Source organism: Pan paniscus, chromosome 1, assembly GCF_029289425.2.
Source record: "Pan paniscus chromosome 1, NHGRI_mPanPan1-v2.0_pri, whole genome shotgun sequence".
NCBI classification, from domain to species: domain Eukaryota; kingdom Metazoa; phylum Chordata; class Mammalia; order Primates; family Hominidae; genus Pan; species Pan paniscus.
The window spans coordinates 21,338,121-21,365,339 of record NC_073249.2 but is presented as its reverse complement, the minus strand read 5'-3'; the positions used below and the strand labels follow the sequence as shown (position 1 = coordinate 21,365,339).

Here is a 27,219-nt window from a genome sequence, read left to right as displayed (position 1 = left end):
ACTCCGTCTCAAAAAAGAAAAATGAAAAAAAAAAAGACACAGGTGGAGCACAGCAGAGTGGTGGCCAGGCGGGTTCAGGGTTGAGAACAGAGGAGATGGGAGGTGAACTGCAAGCTTTGGCAGATGCATAGATGCAGGGGCTGTATCTGAGATGGGGCAGTAGGCAAGGAGTAGGTGTGCAGGGAGAAATGGGTGAGGAGCTGTTCCGTCCTGTCCAACCTGGGGCTGGAGTTGCCACAAAGGCAGTGGCAAGGAGTTCCCACAAAGGAGTGCCCCAAACGACCCCACAGTGGGATGGTTAGGATTCCACAGAAAGAAGCACCAAACCCCAGGGCGATCAGTCCAGAGCTTTATTAGAGGAACTTGCTTACAGAGGAGGACTGCAGCATATTCTTGTAACAGACAGCAAGAAGGCAGATGTCCCACCCAGGCATGTCTGCCATGAGGGGTCAGGGTATGGAGTTTATCTCAGGGTTGAGGACTCTGGCTCAGGGCCAAGCAGGGTGGCTTTCTCTGTATTTAGCAAGATGGCAGATTTCTCAGAGTCTTGAGCAACAGCCTAAACACCTTTATCCATGCCTGGTTCAAGCCTGGAGGGGAAAACTTGCAGGTGGGTCAGGACAGATAAAGAAAGTGCTGGGGATGTTGGGGGTTGCTATATTAGCCTATGTGGGACATCCAGGAGGCAGTAGCTCTCTGGGCTGGACCTCGGTCGATGCTGAGCTGACAAGGGAGCTTTGGGATTTGTTGGCATGTCAACGGCAGGAGAGGATGGGCGTGCACCGGGACACCATGGGCAAGGGACCATGATAACAAGGCTCGCCCTGGGGCAACACTGAGGAGGCTGAGACCACCAAGGAAGAGGCCCAAAGGAGCAGGAAGAGAATTTAGAGAGTCATATTTTGGGGTCAGTGAAGACTTTGATGCATAAGTGACGTGCAGGTGTGAATGCCATGGTGAAGCAGGAGCGGCTGGGGAAGGGCTGAAGGACCGCAGCCCCAGTGGGCACAGGTGACCTTAGCAGGAGTAAGGGCTCCATGGCTGCTGAGCAGATCTGAGATGAGGATGTAGACACAGCTGGTGTCTACAGCTGTTTCCCCAACCAGGCTTTGAAGGGCAAGAGAGAGAGAGCAGGGGTAAGATGCAGGGCTGGTTCTGGCCCCTGTGGCCTCTGGTTACTGCTGTGACATGAGGGGGTGTCAGAGCCTCACCACCTGCTGCTGTCCATCTGCCAGCCCTAGCAGAGCCACCAGGTCATCAAGGATGAGCTAGTGAAAGGCAGGCAGCTGGATGCATCATTATTTCCTTTGTAAAAATTAATTTACAACATAAAAACACCACCTTTTGTATGTTGGGCACAAATATGTTTTTAAAAAGATTTTTAAAAAATCTGAGTGTCCAACAGCAGATGAATGGATGAAGAATATGTGTTGTATATTATGGTATGCAGGGGGATGCTATTCAGCTGCCACTCAACAACATGGGTGAAGCTGGAGGATGTTATGTTAAGTGAAATAAAACATAAAGACAGTTACTGCACAGTCTCACTTATATGTGGAATCTAAAAATGTTGAACTCGTAGAAGTGGAGAGTAAAGTACCAGAGGCTTGAGGGGGAGCTAGGTCATGGAGATGTTGGTCAAAGTGTACAAAGTTTCAGTTTGGAGGAATAAGTTCAAGAGATCTATTGTACAACATGGTGACTATAGTTAATAACAATGTATTGTATTCTTGAAAATTGCTAAGAGAGTGGATTTTTAGTGTTCTCACCATAAAACAATACATATATGAGGTAATGCATATGTTAACTAGCACAATTTAGCAATTCCACAGTATATACATATTTCAAAACACATTGTTCATAATAAATGTATACGTTTTAGTAAATTTAAAAAAGGACTTTTAGGATAAACTACAGAGAGTGAGGAAGAAGCAAAAATAATAAAAGAGGCCATGCAGAAAAATTTCAGAAATGATAAACAACATGAATCCTAAATTTATAGATTCACAAGGAATCATTGTAAGTGTAAAGAAGATAAATTCTCGGCTAGACATATCATAGTGAATTGTAGAAGGCCAAAAACCAAGAGGAGAGCCTTAAAACTACCAGACAGAAGAATATATTAACAGAACAACAGTTACCTTTCCTATAGATTTTTCAGCAGCAATGAGGAGCCCAGAAATGAAATAATGGCATAATGTCCAAATTAGCAAGGGAAAACAACTGTCAACCTACAATTCTATACCCAGCTAAGCTATCATTCAAAAGTGAGTGTGAAATAAAGACATTTTCAGGAAGCAGATTGACAGAGTTTACCATTCACAAAACCTTCCTGAGAGAATTACCAATAGATACACTTCATAAGAGGAAAATGTCATCTAAAGTAACAGAATAGGTGCTGAAAGTAGTGATATGAGGAAACCAAAATAATGAAAAGATCCAATCCCAAGGCCTAGGATTAGATTATACCAATGGCAATTGGCCCTCTAGAAGTTGTAGGCTACATTAGCAGTCCTTTGTGAGTCAGGGCTACTGCCCATTTTGCCAGTGTTACTTAAGGAATTATCTCTGAAAATACCTATGCATTGGTGTGCAGGTCACAAACTGTGCTTCTCTTTGTTTGTATACTTAGGAGATCACAGCTGGTAAATAAATGCCAGAGCCTGAATTGCAGCATATACCAGTCTGAAAATTATCTAACTGGGAGGCCTCAGATTCTGAGAACTAACCTATTGCCTGCCCTGTGCATCTTCAAAACGTAAAGTTCTTTTTGTTGAGAAATCCAGGAACAGGGCAGGCTTGTGGCTGAACCATCAGAGTTTTGAGATCAAGAAGGTAGGCCCTCATTCAGTTCTAGTAATTGGAATATGTCTGACCCTGTGTGTCCCACTCTGTCCCCAGAGCCCAAGGTGGTGTTTGCCAAGGACCAGGTGGCACACAGTGAGGTGCAGGCTGAGGCAGGGGCCAGTGCCACGCTGAGCTGCGAGGTGGCCCAGGCCCAGACGGAGGTGATGTGGTACAAAGATGGGAAGAAGCTGAGCTCCAGCTTGAAAGTGCATGTGGAGGCCAAGGGCTGCAGACGGAGGCTGGTGGTTCAGCAGGCAGGCAAGACGGATGCCGGGGACTACAGCTGCGAGGCCAGGGGCCAGAGGGTCTCCTTCCGCCTGCACATCACAGGTGGGTTTCTTGAGATCTTTCTTATGTTCCTTAGGATAATTTTTAGTGACATTAGCGTGGAGGTGCCACCTAATTGCCTCTTTTCTTACAAAGCTTCCCTTAAAATAACAACTAGCAGGTATTAATTTTGTGCCAAGGGGCATAGATTTTGTGAATGCTACTTGTCTTTCTGCTTGCTTAAACTTCAAAACAATCCTATGAGGAGGAACTCTGATTATTCACATTTTAAGATAACACACAAGGAAGTAATTTACCACAGTTCACAAAGCCAGAAAATTGCAGTCAAGATTTGGACCCAGTATTCTGGGATTATTATTCCTTTTTTTCTTCTTGAAGAGTTCTATTTTCAGTATTTATGTTAGCAGCTCTGCTGGTTATATATATTCTCTCATTTTTTTTTTCTCAGATGAAAACATATTTGTTTTCCCTTTGATTCTGAGGGCTGTTTTATGTGGGTATAACGTTACAGTTTAGCAGCTACCCCTCCACCCCCATAATATTTTAAAGAGGTCATTCCATTGTCTTCTGATGTCCATATTTCCTTTGAAATATCAACTGTAAGATTTATTTTGGATATTTTAAGGGTCATGTATCTTTTTTCATCCTGTTGCTTTTAAGATTTTCTTTTTGAATTTGCTTCATGGCATTTTTTTCTTTGATGAACCTAGGTGTGGTTTCCTTTGTCTTCATCCGAGTTGGGATTGTAGAGCATCTTGAGTCTGTGGGTTTATGTCTCTCATCAGCTGTTTGCTGTTACTGAATCCCGAATCTTCAGTGCCTGTGAAATGGGTTGGTCCCAGATTTGTGTCTCTGACTGTGTGTCTGTCCTTGTCCACCCTCAGAGCCCAAGATGATGTTTGCAAAGGAGCAGTCAGTGCATAATGAGGTGCAGGCTGAGGTGGGGGCCAGTGCCATGCTGAGCTGTGAGGTGGCCCAGGCCCAGACGGAGGTGACGTGGTACAAGGATGGGAAGAAGCTGAGCTCCAGCTCAAAAGTGGGCATGGAGGTCAAAGGGTGCACACGGAGGCTGGTGCTGCCACAGGCGGGCAAAGCAGATGCTGGGGAGTACAGCTGTGAGGCTGGGGGCCAGAGAGTCTCCTTCCACCTGCACATCACAGGTGAGTTTTTTGAGGCCTTTCTTGTGCTTTTAGGATAGTTTTTAGGGACTTTGGGTACATATGGAGGTCTCACCCAAGGACCTTTTTTTCTCATAGAGCTTCCCCTGTAATAACAACTAGCAGGTATTAATTTTGTTCTGAAGGCCTAGATTTTGTGAAATGCTTCTTGTCTTTCTGCTTGCTTAAAATTCAAAACTATTCTGTGAGGAGTAACTTTGATTATTCCCATTTTAAGATAACACACAAGGAAGTAACTTACCACAGTTTACAAAGTCAGAAAGTTGTAGTCAGAATTTGGACCCAGTATTCTGGGATTATTATTATTTTTTTCTTCTTGAAGAGTTCTATCTTCAGTATTTATGTTAGCAGCCCTGCTGGTTATACATATTCTATCTTTTTTTCTCATACGAAAATATATTTGTTCTCCCTTTGATTCTGAGGACTGTTTTATCTGGGTATAACATTACAGTTTATCAGCTATTCCTCCACTCCCTAACATTTTAAAGAGGTCATTCCATTGTCTTCTGGCGTCCATATTTCCTTTGAAATATCAACTGTAAGATTTATTGTGGACATTTTAAGGGTCATGTATCTTTTTTCATCCTGTTGCTTTTAAGATTTTCTTTTTGAATTTGTTTCATGGCATTTTTTTCTTTGATGAACCTAGGTATGGTTTCCTTTGTCTTCATCCTGGTTGGGATTGTAGAGCATCTTGAGTCTGTGGATTTATGTCTTTCATCAGCTGTTTGCTGTTACTGAATCCTGAAGCTTCAGTGCCTGTGAAATGGGTTGGTCCCAGATTTGTGTCTCTGACTGTGCATCCTTCCTTGTCCACCCTCAGAGCCCAAGGGGGTGTTTGCGAAGGAGCAGTCAGTGCATAATGAGGTGCAGGCTGAGGCGGGGACCACTGCCATGCTGAGCTGTGAGGTGGCCCAGCCCCAGACGGAGGTAACGTGGTACAAGGACGGGAAGAAGCTGAGCTCCAGCTCAAAAGTACGCATGGAGGTCAAGGGCTGCACACGGAGGCTGATAGTGCAGCAGGTGGGCAAAGCAGATGCTGGGGAGTACAGCTGCGAGGCTGGGGGCCAGAGAGTCTCCTTTCAACTGCACATCACAGGTGAGTTTTTTGAGGCCTTTCTTATGCTATTAGGATAATCTTTACAGACTTAGGATATGTATGGAAGTCCCACCCAAGGGCCTTTTTTCTCATAAAGCTTCCCCTGTAATAACAACTAGCAGGTATTAATTTTGTGCTGAGGACCTAGATTTTGTGAAGTGCTTCTTGTCTTTCTGCTTGCTTAAACTTCAAAACAATTTGCGAGGAGGAACTCTGATTATTCTCATTTTAAGATAACACACAGGGAAGTAACTCACCACAGTTCACAAAGCCAGAAAATTGCAGTCAGAATTTGGACCCAGTATTCTGGGATTACTATTCTTTTTTCTTCTTGTAGAACTATGTCTTCAGTATTTATGTTAGCAGGTCAGCTGGTCATATGCATTCTCTTACTTTTTATTTCTCTTGTGAACACATATTTGTTCCCCCTTTGATTCTGAGGGCTGTTTTATCTGGGTATAACATTACAGTTTAGCAGCTACTCCCCACTCCCTAATATTTTAAAGAGGTCATTCCATTATCTTCTGGTGTCCATATTTTCTTTGAAATATGAACTGTGAAATTTGTTATGGATATTTTAAGGGTCATGTACCTTTTTTCATCCTGTTGCTTTTAAGATTTTCTTTTTGATTTTGCTTTGTGGTAGTATTTCTTTGATGAATGTAGGTGTGGTTTCCTTTGTCTTCATCCTGGTTGGGATTGTAGAACATCTTGAGTCTGTGGGTTTATGTCTTTCATCAGTTGTTTGTTGTTACTGAATCCTGAATCTTTGGTGCCTGTGAAATGGGTTGGTCCCAGATTTGTGTCTCTGACTGTGCATCCCTCCTGTCCACCCTCAGAGCCCAAGGCAGTGTTTGCCAAGGAGCAGTTGGTGCATAATGAGGTGCGGACTGAGGCAGGGGCCAGTGCCACACTGAGCTGTGAGGTGGCCCAGGCCCAGACAGAGGTGATGTGGTACAAGGATGGGAAGAAGCTGAGCTCCAGTTCGAAAGTGCGCGTAGAGGCCGCGGGCTGCATACGGCAGCTGGTGGTGCAGCAGGCAGGCCGGGCAGATGCTGGGGAGTACACCTGTGAGGCTGGGGGCCAGCGGCTCTCCTTCCACCTGGATGTTTCAGGTCAGTGCTTTGGGGGTACTAACTTTGTAGAGGTGATGATGAGACTGGCTGATAGACTCTGGTGCTCTTCCCATTAGCCTTTACCTCTGTTGTTTCCTACCCTCCCAATTCTTATTTCATAACTGGTGTGGTTAAGGGAGGCCAGATGGGAAGGATATGTGTGGAGGGAGAGGGGCTGTTGCTGTGTACCTGGAGTGGTGTTTTCATGTGATAATGCTCAATCATACGTTCCCATCATCTGCCTAGAACCTTGCTGCTGTTCCTTCTCTACCAGGCCCTGTGGTCCAAGGTAGACCAGGTGTCTCCACCTGGGGTTGTGTGAATTTCCTTCTACTGAATGTTTGGCACCTCTCACATGCCTGCACCCCATACCTCATGCTTGTTCTCCCTAGTGACAGATGTTTGAATTTAACTTATCTGGGAGAAGGGGAAATTTCAGCCACACAACCGTACATAGAATTATCTCAAGATCACACTGTGGATTATCTGATTTTCTATGTCCTGGGACCTTCTCCCCTCCTTTGCATGGACATGGAAGCTGCCTGTGCACCCACAGGTAGCAAGACCTAGATCCATGTTTGTTGCAATGTCTGTGTCAAGTAAAACAGCAGCATGGATTGGTACATATGAGCCTGTGATATGCACCCATGAGGCCTGGAATTCTCTTCCAAGAACAACTCTTGTTTTCCATTGTTTTTAGTTAGAACATATCAGATTCTCCTTGGAGCTTGATTTTTAAATTTAGAAATGGAAAGGAATAAGTAGCTTAGGTGACATTACTAGGTGCTGATACAACTGAGATGCAATAGTAGCAGTATATTAGTCTGTTCTCACACTGCTAATGAAGACATACCCAAGAGTAGGTAATTTATAAAGGAAAGAGGTTTAATTGACTCACAGTTCCGCATGGCTGGGAAGGCCTCAGGAAACTTGCAAGGCCTTAGGAAACTTACAATCATGGCGGAAGGCACCTCTTCACAGGGCTGCAGGAGAAAGAATGAGTGCTGAGTAAAGAAGCGAGCTCCTTATAAAACCATCAGATCTTGGTGGTAGTAGTCACTCACTATTACAAGAACAGCATGAGGGAAACTGCCCCCATGATTCAATTACCCCCACCTGGTCCCACCATTGACACCTGGTGATTATTACTATTCAAGGTGAGATTTGGGTGGGGACACTGAGGCAAACCATATCAGGCAGCCCCTGACTGGCAAAAGCAGTATTTATTCAGTAGCATTTCCCAGTAATTATGTTGTGCCTGTGGCTTTTCCTGACTGGGTCATAGAGAATTCTGAAACTACATTTATTTTCTTTTCATTAAGAGAATCTTAACATCAGAGATCTGTGGGCTGCAGCCTCATGTTGACGCCTGGGGGCCAACACATAACAGTCTGGTATTACCACCGTGCAGTGGTTTGTGGGTGGGTATAGATGCCAGTAAACCCACTATATATCTTTCTAAAATGCTATTTTAGGAGAGTATGACAAATATTTACTGGTATTAAATATGAACAGGTTCAACAAATTGTTAAATTGCTTAAAAAGTATATAAAAAGTAACATAAGAAGAAATAGACAACTCAGATAGTCCTATAAGTTTTAAATAAATGGGACTAGTAACAAAAATATTTTCAGTAAGAAATTTCTAAGCAATATCTAACAACTTTACAGTAAATTATACCAAACAATCTGCAAATAAATTATTCCATGTTCATGGAGATTCTTCTAGAGAATACAATGAAGACAGACACTCTCTGATTTGTTTCATGTAGATAGCATAACATTGATACAAAGTAGGAAGAATTAAAAATATAGGCCAACCTATTATGGATAGCAAGGACAAAATCTTAAACAACATGTTATTCATGTATATTTAGCAATATACTAAGAGAATAGTATGCTATGAAGAAAGTCGTATTACCCAGGCATGGTGGTGTGCACCTGTAAGTCCCTGCTACTTGGGAGGCTGAGGCAGGAGGATATTTGAGCCCCAGGAGTTGGAGGCTGCAGTTAGCTATAATCACGTCACTGCATTCCTGCCTAGGGCAACAGAGCAAGATCCCATCTCTAAAGAAATTGAAAAACAATTAGCTGGCTGTGGTGGCATGTACCTGTAGTCCCAGCTACTTGGGAAGCTGAGGTGGGAGGATGGCTTGAACTCAGGAGACTGAAGCTGCAGTTAGCTATGATGGCATCACTGCACTCCACTCTGGGTGACAGAGTGAGACCCTGTCTCAGAAAAAAAAAAAAGAAGAAAAAAAACAGATTTTGGGCAATTAAACCATATGGGAAAAAAAATCAGACCAGGATCTCAACCACACACAAAGTCAACTCCAGTTGGTTAGAGATGTCAGAATCCCGGGGAAACCCATACAAGCCTTAGAGGAAAAGAGAGATGTTTCTAGTGACTTCACAGTAAAGCATGACTTCCTAAACAGAACACACATGCCCTGACCACAAAGAAACACATTTGATATATTTGAATACATTAAAATTAAAAATTTTGATTCTTTGGAAGACACCATAAGAGAATGAAAAGGCAAGCTACGCAGAAAAGGAAGATATTTCTAACATGCTAATGCTCTAGTATGCTAGAGCTCACTGCTGTAGTATTTAGATGTAAAAAGAGATCCTAAAATGAAGGTGTAAAAGAAAGACAGTGCTATTGAAAGTCAGACAAAGCACTTGCACAGTGACACCACAGAAGAGTGGAGACTCCGTCCCCAGACCATCAGAAGGCGCCCAGCTGACAGTCCTCCTGACATGGCCCCAGGAAGACATGGGAGGCCCAGGCCCTCCTCCAGGAGGCCAGAGCTGAACCTCCTGACTGGCAGGAGCAGGAGCTTCAGACTCTGGGGCCCTGGGGTGAGGACGCACCCTGCACAGTCCCATGGGGAGACCCCGGCACATCTATGAGGGGAGCTGTGCAGGCGTGAGGACTCCAGTCCCTGCCCTGGAGGATCTGTCATGCTGGCCCTGCCTGGGACAGCCCATGGCACCATGCAGGATGGATGTAAAAACTATGTTTCTTGTGCTGGGAGGCAGTGGTGCAGCCTGGAGAGCATCTGTCCCTCGCACTTCCCCTCCCAGGCCTTGTCTCCCCAGTGCTGCCTTCCTGACTTAGATGGTGGTGGTAACCCTGTGCATCCCTGCCTTCCCCAGAGCCCAAGGCGGTGTTTGCAAAGGAGCAGCTGGCACACAGGAAGGTGCAGGCCAAGGCGGGGGCCATTGCCACGCTGAGCTGCGAGGTGGCCCAGGCCCAGACAGAGGTGACGTGGTACAAGGACGGGAAGAAGCTGAGCTCCAGCTTGAAAGTTCGAATGGAGGCTGTGGGCTGCACACGGAGGCTGGTGGTGCAGCAGGCATGCCAGGCGGACACCGGGGAGTATAGCTGCGAGGCCAGGGGCCAGCGGCTCTCCTTCAGCCTGGACGTGGCAGGTCAGTGCTTTGTGGGCACCGAGGAGCCTCTTCGGAGGTGATGGTGGTTCTGGCTCGTAGCACCAGCATATCTCTGTACACTTTCCTTCCACCTTCATGTCTTGGGCTTCCCATCCTCCTGCTCCCATTTCCATCCCTGTGGCTGGGCCAAGGGAGGGGTGTGCATGGGAGGGAGAGGGGCTGTTCCTGCAAACCTGGAGGCGTGTTTGCACTTTGTAATGCTCAGTCACTCGTTCCTAGCACCTGCCCAGAGCCTTCCTGGTGCTCCTTGGCTTCTGGGACTCTGGATCTCCCTTGTCTTAGGTTCTGAGGTTGACCAGGCATCTCTTTCCTGGGGCTCTGTGAATATCCTGTCAGTATATGTTCTGGCAGCTACCATATGCCCTCACCCAGCAGCACATGCTAGTTCTGGTCAGCGAGAGATATTTTGATTTTTTTCCTGGTGGAGTGACCCAAACCTTCATTCCTGAAGGGTCTAGGTCATTTGTAGTCCTGCCTGGATTGGGTTGTCGTAGTTTCCCATTGACCTTAATCGCAGGGCATGATAATACTGAGAGATGTCCTAAGAGATTGCCTGTATTCCACGCATATGCCTCCTTACCTCCATTGTGAAGTAGTAGACTGATTTCTTCTTGATAGTTCGGGTCAGTCACCCCAACCAACAATGTAACTCCCTTAGCCTGTTGACTTAAAGGTAGGAGGAGCCCAAAGTGGCCAGGTGGCAATCTTAACTTCCAGTTTAATGGGATCGTTGTTGTGTCTCCTGGTGGCAGCATTCCTCCTTCAGGAACTAAGACCTCTAAGCCGGCAGAACGTAATGTCATGGGAACAGGAAGCAAAAATTTTGCTAGTGGGTCACTAGGGGTGATGGTGAGTGGTGCCACTTCCACTTCCATCCCTTGATTCCTGGATTCGTGAATCCTGGCTATGGGAAAAACAGTGCCATATATTGGACACCGATTCAGAGCATAGACAGCCTCTGGAGAACTTTGCCCCAGCCCTGCAAAGTATTGTCACCTAGTTGGCATTGGAATTGTGACTTCAAAAAGCTATTGCACTGTTCTATCAATCCACTTGCTTCAGGATGATGGGGAACATGGTAAGACCAGTGAATTCCATGAGCATAAGCCCACTGCCACACTTTTTTAACCATAGAGTGCTTTGGTCAGAGGCAGTGCTGTGTGAAATACCATGACGGTGGATAAGACATTCTGTGAATCCATGGATGGTAGTCTTGGTCAAAGTGTTGTGTGCAGGATAGACAAACCCATATCTGGAGTAAGTGTCTATTCTGGTGAGGACAAACCATTGCCCTTTCTATGATGGAAGAGGTCCAATATAATCAACCTGCCATCAAGTAGATGTCTGATCACCCTGAGGAATGGTGCCATATCGAGGGCTCATTGTTCATCTCTGCTGCTGGCAAATTGGGCACTCAGCAGTGGCCTTAGTCAGGACTGCCTTGGTGAGTGGAAGTCCATGCTGCTGAGCACATGTGTAACCTCCATCCCTGCCACCATGGCCACTTTGTTCATGGACCCATTGGGTGATGACAGGGGTGGCTGGGGAAGGAGGCTGAGTGGTGTCCACAGTCATCCTATTCACCTGATTATTAAAATCCTCCTCTGCTGAGGTCACCCTTTGGTGAGCACTCGCATGAGATACAAATATCTTCACAATTTTTGACCACTCAGAGAGGTCCATCCACATACCTCTTCCTCAATTTTCCAATCATGCTTCTTCCAAGTCCCTGACCATCCAGCCAAACCATTGTCTACAGCCCATGAATCAGTGTATAATCGCTCATCTGGCCATTTCTCCTTCAAGCAAAGTGCATAACGAGGTGCACTGCTTGAAGTTCTGCCCACTGGGAAGATTTCCATTTGCCCCTGTTCTTCAGGGATGTCCTAGAAAGGGGCTGTAGTGCTGCAGCTCTCCACTTTTGGGTAGTGCCCACATATCATACAGAACCATCTGTGAACCAGGCCCTAGTCTTCTCTTCCTCTGTCAGTTGATCATAGGGAACTCTCCATGAGGCCATTGGTGCAGGCTGGAGGAGAGAAGGCAGGGTGGCAGGAGTGGGAACCATGGGCATTTGAGCCACTTCCTCATGTAACTTACTTGGGCCTTCAGGACCTACTTGAGCCCGATCATGTATATACCACTTCCATTTGATGATAGAATGCTGTTGTGCATGCCCAACTTTATGGCTAGGTGGGTCAGAAAGCACCCAGGTTATGACAAGCAGTTCAAGTCACATGGTGACTTGATGATCCATAGTCAATTGTTCAGTTTCCACCAAAGCTCAGTAACAGGCCAAGAGCTGTCTCTCAAAATGAGAGTAGTTATCTGCAGAAGATGACGGGGTGTTGTTCCAAAATCCTAAAGGCCTCCACTCTGATTCACCTGTGGGGGCTGCCAAAGGCTCCAGACAGCATCCCTATCTGCCACTGGCACCTTAAGCACCACTGGATCTGCTGAGTCATATGGCCCAAGTGGCAGAGCAGCTTGCACAGCAGCCTGGACCTGTTGCAGACCCTTCTCCTGTTCTGGACCCCACTCAAAACTGGCAGCCTTTTGGGTCACTTGATAAATGATCCAGAGTAACACACCCAAATGAGGAATGTGTTGCCTCCAAAATCCAAATAGACATTGTGCCTCTTTCTTGGTTGTAGGAGGGGCCAAATGCAGCAACTTATCCTTCACCTTAGAAGGAATATCTTGACAGGCCCCACACCACTCAACCCCTAGACATTTTACTGAGGTGGGAGGTCCCTGAATTTTAGTCAGATTTATTTCCCATCCTCTGGAATGCAAATGTCTCACCAGCAAGTCCAGTGTGTTTGCTGCTGTGTATATCTGTGTTCCCTTGGCTGATACATAGGGAAGCCTGAGAAATACAATTAATGTCCTTTTTTTTTTTTTTTTAAATAAAGAGAGTGTTGATGCCAAATAGGGGTGGGCTGAAGTCCCATGGTGACCTCTGGGTGCTAACACATAAGTTTGGTATTACATCAGCATCAGTGTTATATGGATGTGTATAGATAACAGAAATCCCACTGTATATTTCTGTGAAGTTATTTTCAGAGAATATGACAAAATATTTTATGTAATAAATTTGAAAAGTTGTGACAATTTGGCTAATTCCTAGTAAATTACATGAAAACTCACATAAAAGGTTACAGAAAACTTAGTCCTATAAGTTTTAAATAGATGGAGGCAGTAGTAAAAAAATCTTTTAAACCCAATAATTTTCTAGTAAACTGTTTCAAATATTCTGGAAAGCAGTTACTCCATATTCATGAATATTGTTCTGGAGAATAGAAAAAGGAGATTGACTCCATATGCCATTTTATGGTTTTTTTTTTTTGTTTGTTTGTTTGTTTGAGACAGGGCCTCACTCTATTGTCCAGGCTGGAGTACAGTGGCACGATCTTGGCTCACTGCAGCCTCTGCCTCCCAGGTTCAAGTGATTTTCCCACCTCAGCCCCCCAAGTAGCTGGGATTACAGGGATGCACCACCACCACAAAAATAGCATGTGTGCCAGCTATTTTTTTGTATTTTTTTTTTTCAGTAGAGACGGGGTTTTGCCATGTTGTCCAGGCTAGTCTCAAACTTCTGGGCTCAAGCTATCCACCTGCCTTGGCCTCCCACAGTGCTGGTATTACAGGCATGAGCCACCATGCCCAGGCCATCATTTTATGTAGATAGCGTAACATTAATACCAAAATCTGACAAAGGAAGTAGGAGGAATTAAATTGTCGACCAATCTATATGGATTTGTCATTATGGATATCAAGAACACAATCATAAACAAAGTATTAGCAAATGGAATTCAGCAATGTATCAAGAAGACAGTGCACTCTGTTGAAGATCCTGGTCCCAGAATGCAAGGCTGGTTTGGCTTTAGAAGCATTAGATCAGTATAATAAGCTTGACCTTAACAGATTGAATGAAAAATGATGTAATTATCTCAATAAATGCAGATTAAAAGTATTTGATAAAATCTAGAAGATATATTTGAGAAAATTTAGCATCAACTCATTTCATAGGATTCTTAACAAACTTTACAGAAGTGTTCTTCCTTAATTTGATAAATGGTACTAGAGAAGCACCACTAGGATCCCACTCAGAGCAAACCTTGAAAGGTTTGGTTCAGAGAAGGAGACAGGGCAGTGTCACCACTTGTATCCAACATTGTACATAAGGATAAGGAGGAAAATAACGCAAAAGACATAGCACTTGGAAAAAGTAAAAGTGAAATTTACTGATGATATGGCCATCCACTTGGAAAATCCAATAGAGAACTTAGTAGACTAAGTAACATTGAGAATGATTATTCTGTTAAAAAAAAATCAACACACAGAAAATACTTCTGTATCTATATACAACAGTAAACAGTTGCAAAATGAAATTTGAAAAGACTTACAGTAGCATCAAAATTACAGTGTTTCTAATTCAAAGTCTAATAAAGATGTTTAAAGCCTGGGGAGGGGCTAGGAAATTGCTGTATATTTTGCAAGACGATTAAGAGATCTAATTAAATGGATACAAAATCATGAAAAATTAAAATATATTCATTAACAATCAGGATCCAAACAATTTTTTTTTTGTGGGGGAATGAAAAGAAAATCAAAGTATGAACATCACTCTACCAGATGTCGAAAATTATCATAAAGTTACAGTAATTAAGACAATGGATTTCAATGAATGGTTAGGTATCAGAACAAAGAAACGGAATAGTGAGCTCAGAAACAGTTCTATGCATCAGTGATCTCTGGATGTCCCCCTTCCTTTTTTTTTTTTTTTTTTTTTTTAACCATGGCATCTGTGCAAGAAGTAGAGAAAGGATAGTGTTTTCTTTTTTTTGTTTGTTTTGAGATGGAGTCTAGCTCTGTTGCCCAGGCTGGAGTGCAGTGGCGCCATCTTGGCTCACTGCAAGCTCTGCCTCCCGGGTTCATGCCATTCTCCTGCCTCAGCCTCCCGAGTAGCTGGGACTACAGGTGCCCGCCACCACACCCGGCTAATTTTTTTGTATTTTTAGTAGAGACAGGGTTTCACTGTGTTAGCCAGGATGGTCTTGATCTCTTGATCTCCTGACCTCGTGATCCGCCCGCTTCAGCCTCCCAAAGTGCTGGGATTACAGGCATGAGCCACTGCGCCCAGCCAAGGATAGGGTTTTCATAACTAGTGTGTGGACCATTTTAAACATATGGGAAGAATTAAAGCATATTGGTAATTCATAGCATGCGTGAGAGTCAGCTCCTGGTGGGTTAGAGACCTCAGGGTAAAAGGTAAAACAATAAACCCCAAGATGGTAAGCATAGGCTATCTACAGAATTTAGGGTAAGGAAGTGTTTAAATAGAACACAAATGCCCTAACCACAATGGACAAGATTGATGTATTTGAGTACATTAAAACTAAAAGGTCTGATTCATCAGAAGGTGCCATAAGAGATGAAAACCCAAGTCACACAGGTAGGGAAGATACAAAGTGCATAATTGTGACCTCTCTAACATTAAAATATATGAAGAAGACCTTAAAGCCAGCGTCCCCAACCCCCAGGCTGTGGACCAATACTGTTTTGTGGCCTGTTAGGAACCAGGCCGCACAGCAGGAGGTGAGTGGCAGGTGAGCATTCCCGCCTGAGCTCTGCCTCCTGTCAGATCAGCAGCAGCATTAGATTCTCATAGGAGCATGAAACCTATTGTGAACTGTGCATGGGAGGGATCTAGGTTGTGCTCCTTATGAGAATCTAATGCCTGATGATCTGAGGTGGAACAGTTTCATCCTGAAACTATCCCACCAACCCACATCTGTGGAAAAATTGCCTTCCGTGAAGCTAGTCCCTGCTGCCAAAAATGTTGGGGACTGCCTTCTTAAACTGAATAAAGACAACAAGACAGTGCTATTGATAATGGGACGGAATTGAGTAGTGACACCACAGAGGAGCAAACAGGAATGGCCAATCCTCTAGAAAGATGCTCAGCCCTGTGAGCCATCAAACAATGAAGAAAGCCACAGCAACACACCCCGCTGAGGCCAAAACTGACCGTCCTGACAGTGGCAGAAGCGGGAGCCTCAAGGCTGGGGTTCTGTGGTGAGGATGCGTCTTGCACAGCCGCATTGGGAGACCCTTGCTCCATTCATGAGGGGAAGGGTGCAGGCTTCAGGACCCCAATCCCTGCCCCAGATGAGCTTGTGTGGGCAAGATCTGTCAGCCACCCCACCAAAGACAGCCTGTGGCACCATGCAGAATGGATGGAGAAACTTCCTTGTGCTGGGAGGTGGTGGTGCAGCCTGGAGAGCGTCTGTCCCTTGCGTCTCCCCTTCCAGGCCTTCTCTCCCCAGTTCTGCCTTCCTGACCTAGATGGTGGTGGTCACCGTGTGCATCTTGCCTTCCCCAGAGCCCAAGGTGGTGTTTGCCAAGGAGCAGCCGGTGCACAGGGAGGTGCAGGCCCAGGCGGGGGCCAGCGCCACACTCAGCTGCGAGGTGGCTCAGGCCCAGACGGAGGTGATGTGGTACAAGGACGGGAAGAAGCTGAGCTCCAGCTCGAAAGTGCGCATGGAGGCTGTGGGCTGCACACGGAGGCTGGTGGTGCAGCAGGCGGGCCAGGCGGACGCCGGGGAGTACAGCTGCGAGGCGGGGAGCCAGCGGCTCTCCTTCCACCTGCATGTGGCAGGTCAGTGCTTTGGGGGTTGGAGAGTGACTTTGTGTGGAGGTGATGATGAGACTGGCTGATGGACTCCACGGCCTCCAGTGCCCTTTCCATGAGACTCCACCTCTCCACTTCTCCATGCCCTCACTTCCCGGTTTCATCCCCTTGGCTGCGCCAGGCTTGGCCGGATGGGAAGGTGCAGGGAGGGCCAGGCCCTGTGGCGCACCTGGAGCAGTGCTCCCATGCAGTGCAGCCTCATCACACTGAGCCCCTACTCCAAACCCCCATGCTCTTTGGTGTCCAGGCCCCTGGCGCTGTCTGGACCTGTGGTCTGAGGTGGATCAGGTGCCTCCCCTGGGAAAGTGGGGATGTCCTTTCTGTCGTTCAGTACCTGCCTCCCTTCCGCACCACGTGGGGCTTCTAGCCCATGAGAGACGTTTCAAATTCATATGACCCACATAAGGGGAAATTCTGCCCATGCAGTCCCACTTGGAATTCTCTCCAGACTGAACTTTGGGGCATCAAAGCTTTTGGTGTCCCGGGAGCCTCTTTCCTTTATTTTATTTTATTTTATTTTATGGATCTAGAAGCTTTAGAAGCTCACTGTGCACCCATACGTGGCAAAATCTCGGTCCTTGTTTTCTTGCAGTGTCTGTGCAAAAAATCCCAGCCCAGAGGGCTGGTGACTGTGCCCCTGGGATACAATTGCAAGATTCCAAGTGCTTTTCTTTTTTTCTTTTTCTTTTTTTTTTGAGACGGAGTCTCGCTCGGTCGCCCAGGCTGGAGTGCAGTGGCGCTATCTCGGCTCACTGCAAGCTCCGCCTCCTGGGTTCACGCCATTCTCCAGCCTCAGCCTCCTGAGTAGCTGGGACTACAGGCACCCGCCACCACATCAGGCTAATTTTTGTATTTTTAGTAGAGACGGGTTTCACTGTGGTCTCGATCTCCTGACTTCGTGATCCGCCTGCCTTGGCCTCCCAAAGTGCTGGGATTACAGGCATGAGCCTCTGTTCCCGGCCTCTTCTAAAGGCTAATCTGGCTTTCCTTTTGTCTCCAGTTAACAACTTTCTGAGTCAGAATTCCCCCTTGGAGTCTGATTTATGAATTTAGCAGTGGAAAGGAAGAAAGAGCTTAAGCTATCTCAGCACACCTAATATATGTATATATTTTGTTAAGAGAGTCTGGGCACAGTGGCTCATGCCTGTTGTAGTCCCAGCACTTTGGGAGGTCGAGGCAGGAGGATTGCTTGATCCCAGCAGTTTGGGACCAGATTAGGCACTATAGCGAGACCTCGTCTCTACAAAAACTACAGAAATTAGCTGGATGAAGTGGCACATGCCTGTAGTCCCAGCTACTCAGGAGGCTGAGGCAGGAGGATCACTTGGGCCCAGGAGTTCCAGGCTGCAGTGAGCCATGATCACACCACTGCACTCCAGCCTGGGCAACAGAGTGAGACCCTGTTTCTGGAAAAAAAAATAAAAGCAACAACAACAACAACAACAACAACAAAACAGGCTAAATGTCAGAGAGAAAAAGGTTGTGGTACTACATTGACTCCCAAATGCCAACCCATGACAGCTTGGCATTCTATCAGTATATAATCATTTGTAGTTGTGTATATATAGATACCAAAAAATCCCACTGTGTATCTTTCTAAAATATTGTGTTAAGAGAGTGTGATAAATTCTTTAATGGTAATACATTTTATAAGTTTTGGAGAATTGCCAATTTGTTAGAGAAAACTATGAAAAAGTTACACAGGAAGAAACAGACAACTCAGATAGTCCTATAGCTTTTAATTAAGTGGAACCAGTAATAAAAAATATTTTTATAAAAGGTCTAAGCCCAGTGGATCTACTGATAAATTATACCAAATATTCTCAAAACAAATTATTGAATGTTCTTAGAGATCCTTTCAGAGAATAGAATGAGAAGATACACTCTTGAACCTGTTTTATGTGGATAGCATAACATAGATACCAATTATGACAACAGTATAAAGATTTGAAATTACAGGCCAGTCATTATGGATATCCAGGCCAATGCTTCAACAATATATTTTCAAAGTGGTATGACCAGTATGTCAAAAGGAAAATGCACTATGATAAAAGGCATAATTTAGAAATGCTATACTCAATATATTCAATATTCAAAACATCAGAAAATGTCATGCATGACATTAACAGATTGAAAGAGAAAATCTCAATAAATGCAGAAGAAAAGTTTGATAAAATTTAACATCATAAATTCTGAACAACTGTTTGATAAAGTTTAGCATCAGGCCTGGCACGGTGCCTCATACCTGTAATCCCAGCACTTTGAGAGGCTGAGGCAGAAGGATTGCTTGAGCTCAGGCATTCGAGACCAGCCTCCCAAGCAGCAGGGACCACAGGAACATGCCACCATTCTGCAGGGTGCCCTGGGGATGTGACAGATCCTGCATGCAGAATGGATGGAGAAACTGTGTTCCTTGTACTGGGAGGCGGTGGTGCAGAGCCTGGAGAGCATCTGTCCCTCGCACTTGCCCTTCCAGGCCTTCTCTCCCCAGTGCTGCCTTCCTGACCTAGATGGTGGTGGTCACCCTGTGTATCCCTGCCTTCCCCAGAGCCCAAGGCGGTGTTTGCTAAGGAGCAGCCAGCACACAGGGAGGTGCAGGCTGAAGCAGGGGCTAGCGCCACACTGAGCTGTGAGGTGGCCCAGGCCCAGACAGAGGTGACTTGGTACAAGGACGGGAAGAAGCTGAGCTCCAGCTCGAAAGTGCATGTGGAGGCTGCAGGCTGTACACGGAGGCTGGTGGTGCAGCAGGCAGGCCAGGCAGACACCGGAGAGTATAGCTGTGAGGCTGGGGGCCAGCAGCTCTCCTTCCGCCTGCAAGTGGCAGGTCAGTGGTTTGGGGATGCTGAGTTACCTTGTGTGGAGGTGATGATGAGATTGGCTGATAGACCCCAGTACTCTTTCCATTAGAGTTCATCTCTGGAAGTCTCTCGTAATCCTACCCGCCATTTTCCTACCCATGGCTGGCCCGAGGTTGGCCAGAAGGGATGAATGCGTACAGGAGACACTGTGAGTTGTGTTTCCAGGCAGTAATGCTGTTCACATATTCCCAGCACCCAGTCAGAACCCACAGGTGCTCCCAGGTGTCCAGCCCTTTGGCTCAATTGAACTGAGGGGCTGCTACTGGAGGCTGAAGTAGACCAGATGTCTCTCACCTGAGGCCATCTGAGAGCTTGCACCCAGCCTCACCAGCCCGACCTGAGGGGCTCCCCCTGTGGAGAGATGGTTGAATTCCATTGAACAAGGATAAGGGCAAATTTCAGCCACACAATCATTCTTGGAATTATCTCATGATTGAACTTTGGATTATCCAAGTTTTAGGTGTTCGGGGACCCTCTTCTCATCTTTCTTATGGGCATAAAAAGTCTCTGTGCACCCACATGTGGCAAAATCTATATCCTGGGTTTTTTTATTTTGTTGTTGTTGTTTTTGAGACAGAGTCTGTCACCTAGGCTGGAGTACAGTGGCACGATCTCAGCTCACTGAAACCTCTGCCTCCTGGGTTCAAGCAATTCTCCTGCCTGAGTCTCCCAAGTAGCCAAGATTACAGGCGCCTACCACCACACCTGGCTAATTTTTGTATTTTCAGTGGAGATGGGGTTTCACCATGCTAGTCAGGCTGGTCTCAAACTTCTGGCTTCAAGTGATCCACCCGCCTTGGCCTCCCAAAGTGTTGGGATTACAGGTGTGAGCCACTGCACCTGGCTTGTTTTTATTACACTGCCTACAGAATAAATGCAGAACTGGGAATTGGTGGCTCTGGACTGCAATACACCACTGTGAGGTTTGGAATTATCTTCTGAAAGTATATGTTGTTTTCATTTGCTCTTATGTCAGAACATTCTGTGACTGAACTTCCCTTAGTTTAATTTTGTATATTTAAAACTGAAGAGGAATAAACAAATCAAGCTACACCAGCACACATTTTAAAGATGAATTACTATACAGCAGCCACTGACAGATAAAGCAGTATGTGTTTCATACCGTTCTAATAATTCATGGCTAGTTGATAGAGAAATCTGAGAACGAGTTCTATTTTCCTTTAGTAAGAGAGTCTTTTGTCGGATGGAGGTGGAGTGCAGTCACTCACTTGTTCATAGGTACCGACACTTAACATTGGTGTCATATCAGCATGTAGGAGTTCTTGGGGGTGTATAGATGCCAGAAACCCCACTTTGTAGGTACTTGAAATGTTGTTATTTGAGAACATGCCATTATTATTATTATTATTATTATTTTGAGACGGAGTCTCACTCTGTCACCCAGGCTGGAGTGCAGTGGTGTGATCTTCGATCTTGGCTCACTGCAACCTCCTTATCCTGGGTTCGAGCGATTCTCCCACCTCAGCCTCCCGAGTAGCTGGGACTACAGGCGCACGCCACCATACCTGGCTAATTTTTTTGTATTTTTAGTAGAAACAAGGCTTCATTATGTTGACCAGGCTGGTCTTGAGCTCCTGACCTCAGGTGATCCACCCACCTCAGCCTCCCAAAGTGCTCTGATTACAGGTGTGAGCCACCATGCCTAACCCTATATTTATGCAAGTAAATTTGAAAAGTTTTGGCAAATTGATCAATTTCTTCAAAACTATATCAAAAGTAGAAATAGGCAAGTTGAACAGTCCTATAACCTTTTATAGAAATGCAACAAATAATCTTCTCATAGAAGGTTACCCCAGTGCTCTACTGTAAACTGTACCAAATATTCTGGAAAGAAATTATTCCGTGTTCATAGACGTTCCTCTAGAGTATTGAAAAAGGACCTCAGTGCTCTATCTCATTTTATGTAGGTAATAAATATCATTAATACCAAGCTCTGACAGGGTGAATATGAAGAATTAAAATTGGTCAATCTCTTATCAATATCAAGGCTCACTATCTTAAACTAAATATAGCACCCTGAATTCAGCAATTTATCAAGAGGATAACACACAATGACAAAAGTCATAGTCCAGTAATGCAAGGCTGGTTTAACATGAGAAACATTAGAAAATCAGTACAAAATGTGACATTAACAGATTGAAAGAAAAACGAATGTGATTACTCCAATATGGAGACTAAAAGCATTGGATAAAATACAACATCATAAATATGCCAAAAATATGTGGAAAAATTTAGCATCAATTCGTGTCATACAATTCTTAACAAACTCTAAATAAAAACATTTTTCCTTAATTTCATAAGCAATAGTATAAAGAAGACAAGCTAACATTACACAAACATGAAACCTTGAAAGCGTTGCCTTTGAGATTGGAAACAGGACAAGGACACCATCCATCACCACTTCTTCCAACATTGTATAGCAGACAGAGGAGGAAAAGAAAGTACAAGGTGGAAAAGTTGGAAAATAAAACATGCACCTCACAGATGATATGGTTATTAATTTAGAAAGCCCCAAAAAAGTAATTATTAGTAAGAGATTTGGGAATGGTTACCACATAAAAGAATCAATATACAGAAAACATTTCTAGATCTATGTACCAGAAACAAGCAGATGGAAAATAATGTTTTAAGAGATTTCCAGTACCATCCAAAATCTTGTAGTTACCAACTGCAAGCCTAACAAAAGATCTTTAGATGGTTTGTGGGGGGAAATTATTAAACATTGTTGAGAGACAGTAAAAAATATCTCAATAAATGGTTAGAAAGCTGTAGGAGACCTGAAAGTGTAAATCCCAGTCAACCATAGTTCTGTTGGGTAAGAGAATGCTGACAAGCGCATAGCAAAGGCCAAGCTGCCCTTGAGGAATGCAGTGTGGGGGCCTTTGCTGTACCAGACAGCAGGGTGTCCTCTAAAGCAGCGGTGCTCCAGATACCTGGACCCAAAGGCAGGAAGAGATGAACAGATCAAAATATTTGAATACTGAGCTCAAAACAGCTTTGATGGAATCAGATTCCTCCTCCCTTTCTTTATTTTTTACCGTGGTGCTAGGAGGTGGTGTAGAGGAAGGGTGATCTTTTCACAAATGGTGCTAAGACGATTAACTGTTTACAAAAATAAAATAAAATTGGGTGTCTACCTCCCCATACAAGAAATCAACTCAATGTGTGGGTAGTATAGCTCTTACCAGATAATATAGATAATATAGATTATCTGGTGACCTGTGGGTAATAGAAGATGTTTTGAACAGAACATGAATGCACTAGCCACACAGGATGAATGATATATTTGCCTGCAATAAAACTGATCACTTTATTTCATCAGAGGACCTTCATACAGGAGTGAAAGGGCAAGGCACGGAGATGGAGAAGATGTTTGTAACATACATAGCATTTAATTATATGAAGTTCCTAAAAATAAATATGTAAAAGACAGTGCTATTGAAAATTGGGGTTGGGCATGGTGGCTCATGCCTGTAACCCAAACGCTTTGGGAGGCCAAGGCAGGAGGATTGCTTGAGCCCTGGAATTTGAGACCAGTCTGGGCAACATAGCAAGACCCTGCCTCTAGAAAATGAAAAATTAAAGAGCTAGGCATAGTGGTACATGCCTGTAGTCCCAAGCTCCTTGGGAGGTTGAGTTGGGAGGATGTCTTGAGCCTAAGGATTGAGCCTGCAGTGGGCTATGATCACACCAATGCACTCTAGCGTGGGCGACAGAGTGAGACCCTGTCTCAAAAAAAAAAAAAAAAGGAAAGAAAATTGGGCAAAACACTTTAATAGTGACATCACAGAAGAGTGAAGACTCCGTCCCCAAACCATCAGAAGGTGCCCAGCTTGACAGTCCTCCCGACAGGGACCCAGGAAGCCACAGGAGGCCCAGGCCCTCTCCGAAGAGGCCAGAGCTGACCCTCCTGACAGTGGCAGGAGCGGGAGCCTCAGACTCTGGGGCCCTGGGGTGAGGACGTGCCCTGCACAGTCCCCTGGGGAGACCCCGGCACATCCATGAGCGGAGATGTGCAGGTGTCAGGACCCCAGTCCCTGCCCTGGAGGATCTGTCATGGCGGCCCTGCCTGGGGCAGCCCTTGGTGCCGTGCGAAATGGAAGGAGAAACTGTGTTCCTTGTGCTGGGAGGTGGTGGGGCTTCTCCCGACCACACAGCCAGTGCAGAGCCTGAGGCTGGTGAAGGTTCTCTTGCTCCCTCCTCCCTGCCCAGGCCTTCTCTCCCCAGTGCTGCCTTCCTGACCTTGATGGTGGTGGTCACCCTGTGCATCCCTGCCTTCCCCAGAGCCCAAGGCGGTGTTTGCCAAGGAGCAGCCAGCGAGCAGGGAGGTGCAGGCCGAGGCGGGGACCAGTGCCACGCTGAGCTGCGAGGTGGCCCAAGCCCAGACAGAGGTGACGTGGTACAAGGACGGGAAGAAACTGAGCTCCAGCTCGAAAGTGCGAATGGAGGCCGTGGGCTGCACACGGAGGCTGGTGGTGCAGGAGGCAGGCCAGGTGGACGCCGGAGAGTACAGCTGCGAGGCCGGGGGTCAGCGGCTGTCCTTCCACCTGCACGTGGCAGGTCAGTGCTTTGGAGGTCCTGAGGAGCCTCTTCAGAGGTGATGGTGGTTCTGGCTCGTAGCCCCAGCATATCTCTGTGCACTTTCCTTTAGCCTTCATGTCTTGGGCTTCCCATCTTTCCACTCCCATTTCCATCCCTGTGGCTGGGCCAAGGGAGGGGTGTGCATGGGAGGGAGAGGGGCTGTTCCTGCAAACCCGGAGGCGTGTTTGTACTTGGTAGTGCACAGTCACACCTGTGGGGCGCCTTCCTGGTTTTCTTAGTGTCCAAGGAGGCTCGCTGCCCCTGGCACTGGGGGTTGAGGTGGACCGGGTGTCTGTCACATGCACAGAGGTGAATGTGCTGTTGTTGAATGTCTGGTAGCTCCTGAGTCCTCACCCTATGGAGCATATGGCTCTTGCCAGGGGGAGGGGAGATGCCTCCATTTCATCCAACCAAGATCATGGGAGTTTTCAGTCACCGAATTGTCCTTGGAATTTTCCCAAAACTAAAATTTGGCTTATCATAGTTTTAGAGAAAGGGGAACACTCTTCCCTCTTCCCATATGTTACAAAATGTAGATCCCTGATTTGTTGTGATTGTGTGAATCGTAAGGAGTGGCGCCCCAGTGGAGATGTGCCTGCAGTGCATCCATGGGCTTAGAATACTATTTCTAAAACAAAGCATGTTTTCCTTTTGTCCTCAATTGGAGTATTTGGTGTCAGTGTTCTCCTTGTAGTTTGATTTAGAAATGGAAAAGAATAAGTAGAGTAGGTGACACCACCACACTTCGTCAAAGGCGAGTTCCCTTCATAGCAGCCTCTGTTTGACGTGTATTTACTTTATAGAATTTCCTAATGGTTACTGTGTTTGAGCCTCCATGGCTGCTTCATAGAGAAGTCTGAGAAACAAATCTATTTTCCTTTCATTAAGACAGTCTTACTGTCCAGTAACCCTGGCTGTAGGTACTACACTGACCTCTAGATGCCACCACATAACAGTTTGTTATTGCATCAGCATAGAGTGGTTTTGGGGGTGTATATACACCCAAAACCTCACTTTGTATTTTTGTCAAATTTTAAGAGAATATGACAAATTATTTTATAGAAATACATTTGTGGTAATAAATTTTATAGTAATAAATTTGAAAATATTGACAATGTGGCCAGTTCCTAGAAATATATCAAAAGTGACACAAAAATAAATAGATAACTCTAGTAGTCCTAGAAACTTAAAAAAATGGAACCATGAAAACCATCTGCTCATAGCAAAAGATGTAAGCCTGGTGGCTCTAATTGATAAATTATACTAAATATTTAGGAAAGAAATTATTCTATGTTCATACAGATTCTTCTACTAGGGAACAGAAAAGCAGATATACTCCCCAGATAGTCTTGTAGAAACATGATATAGCCTAGGGCAGTGGCTCATGCCTGTAATCCCAACACTTTGGGAGGCCAAGGTAGAAGGATCACTTGAGCTCAGGAGTTTGAGATCATCCTGGGCAACATAGCAAAACCCTGTCTCTAAAAAACAATTAAAAAATTAGCTGGGTGTTGTAGTGGGTGCCTGTAAGTCCTAGCTACTTAGGAGGCTGAGGTGGGAGGACTGCTTGAGCCCAGGAGGTTGAGGTTATAGTGAACTAGGATGGCGCCACTGCACTCCAGCTAGGTCAACAGATTGAGACTCTTGTCTCAAAAAAAAAAAAAGAAAAATAAGAAATATAATATGGATATCAAAATATGACAAGGAATGTTAACAAGGATTAAAATTTTAGACCAATCTATTATGGATATCAAGGCAAAATATTAGCAACTGAATTTAGCTATCTATCAAGAGGATAAGACCCTCTAAGGAAGGATGTAGTCCCAGAATGCAAGGCTGGTTTAGTTTTAGAAACAAGTGCATCTATATAAAGGATGATGGAATTGGATGCAATGAAAAAATTATGTGATCTCAATAAATACAGAATACAATGTTTGATTAAATTTAATATTAAAGTTCAGAGGTAATATTTGATAAAATTCAGCATCAATTCATGCCATGAAATTCTTAACAAATTATAAAGTATCGTTCTTTAATCTGGTCAGTGGTACTGCAGAAAACACCAGGTAACTGCATATTTAAAGAGAACCTTGAAAGCTTTGCCTTTGAGATAGGAATCAGCACGTAGAAGCCAACCATCCCCACTTCCATTCAGCACTGTACAGCAGAGAAAGGAGGAAAAGAAAAGAAAAGGTATAACACTTGGAGAAAAACATAAGTGGGATTCACAGATTATATGAGTATCAATTCAGAAAATCCAAAAGATAGAGAGATAAATAATAAGATAAATAATAATAACAAATAATATGAGAGTTGAGAAACATCACATAGAAATTCAACATGCAGAATACACATATATATGTATGTATGTATATACGCATACACACACACACTAGCAACACAGTTGTAAAGTGAAATTTTAAAAGATTTACAAGAGCGTGAAAAGCATCAAGTATAGTAAAGATGTCTAATACCTCAGTGGAGGAAAATTGTCAGATATTTTTGTTGTTGAGTCAGGATCTCACTCTGCCACCCAGAGTGGAGTTCAGTGGTGCAATCATGGCTCACTGCAGCCTCAACCTCCTGGGCTCAAGAGATCCTCCCACCTCGGCCTCCTGACTTGATGAGAATACAGGCTTGCACCACCATGCCTAGCTAATTTTTTAAGGAATTTTTTTGGTAACGACAGGGTCTCACTATTTCGCCCAGGCTGGGCTCAAACTCCTGACCTCAAGCAATCCTCCCACCTCAGCCTCCCAAAGTGCTGGGATTACAGGTGTGAGCCACTGTGCCTGGCCATTGTGAAACATTTTTGACAGACAGTAAGAAGACCTAAATAAATAGATAGAAACCCATGGAAGACTCAAATATGTTAATGCCCAGTCAAAACCCAAGCAAATGTTTTTCTCTGGGGAGGTGAACGTTGAGAAGCAGATTCTGAAGGCCAAGTGGAGTAACACACTCTTGAAGAGCCACTTGTGAGCATTTGTCTACCAGATATCAAGAACATTCAGCTGCAGGAATGGAGACAGCCAGGCACAACACAAGGACAGTTGTCAGACCAAAGGGACAGAATC

At 45.0% G+C, this 27,219-nt stretch overlaps 1 protein-coding gene across 1 annotated transcript in view; it reads left to right on the top strand.

Annotated features, from left to right (window-relative positions):
* OBSCN (obscurin, cytoskeletal calmodulin and titin-interacting RhoGEF) overlaps positions 1 to 27,219 on the top strand; it is a 169,465-nt gene that overhangs the window by 31,269 nt on the left and 110,977 nt on the right. Inside the window, exons 10-17 of the mRNA XM_055104619.2 lie at positions 2,902 to 3,177; positions 4,020 to 4,295; positions 5,137 to 5,412; positions 6,252 to 6,527; positions 9,689 to 9,964; positions 16,374 to 16,649; positions 19,231 to 19,506; positions 23,846 to 24,121. Of these exons, the coding sequence (XP_054960594.2) occupies positions 2,902 to 3,177; positions 4,020 to 4,295; positions 5,137 to 5,412; positions 6,252 to 6,527; positions 9,689 to 9,964; positions 16,374 to 16,649; positions 19,231 to 19,506; positions 23,846 to 24,121 (2,208 nt within the window). The remainder of the gene's footprint in view (positions 1 to 2,901; positions 3,178 to 4,019; positions 4,296 to 5,136; positions 5,413 to 6,251; positions 6,528 to 9,688; positions 9,965 to 16,373; positions 16,650 to 19,230; positions 19,507 to 23,845; positions 24,122 to 27,219) is intronic.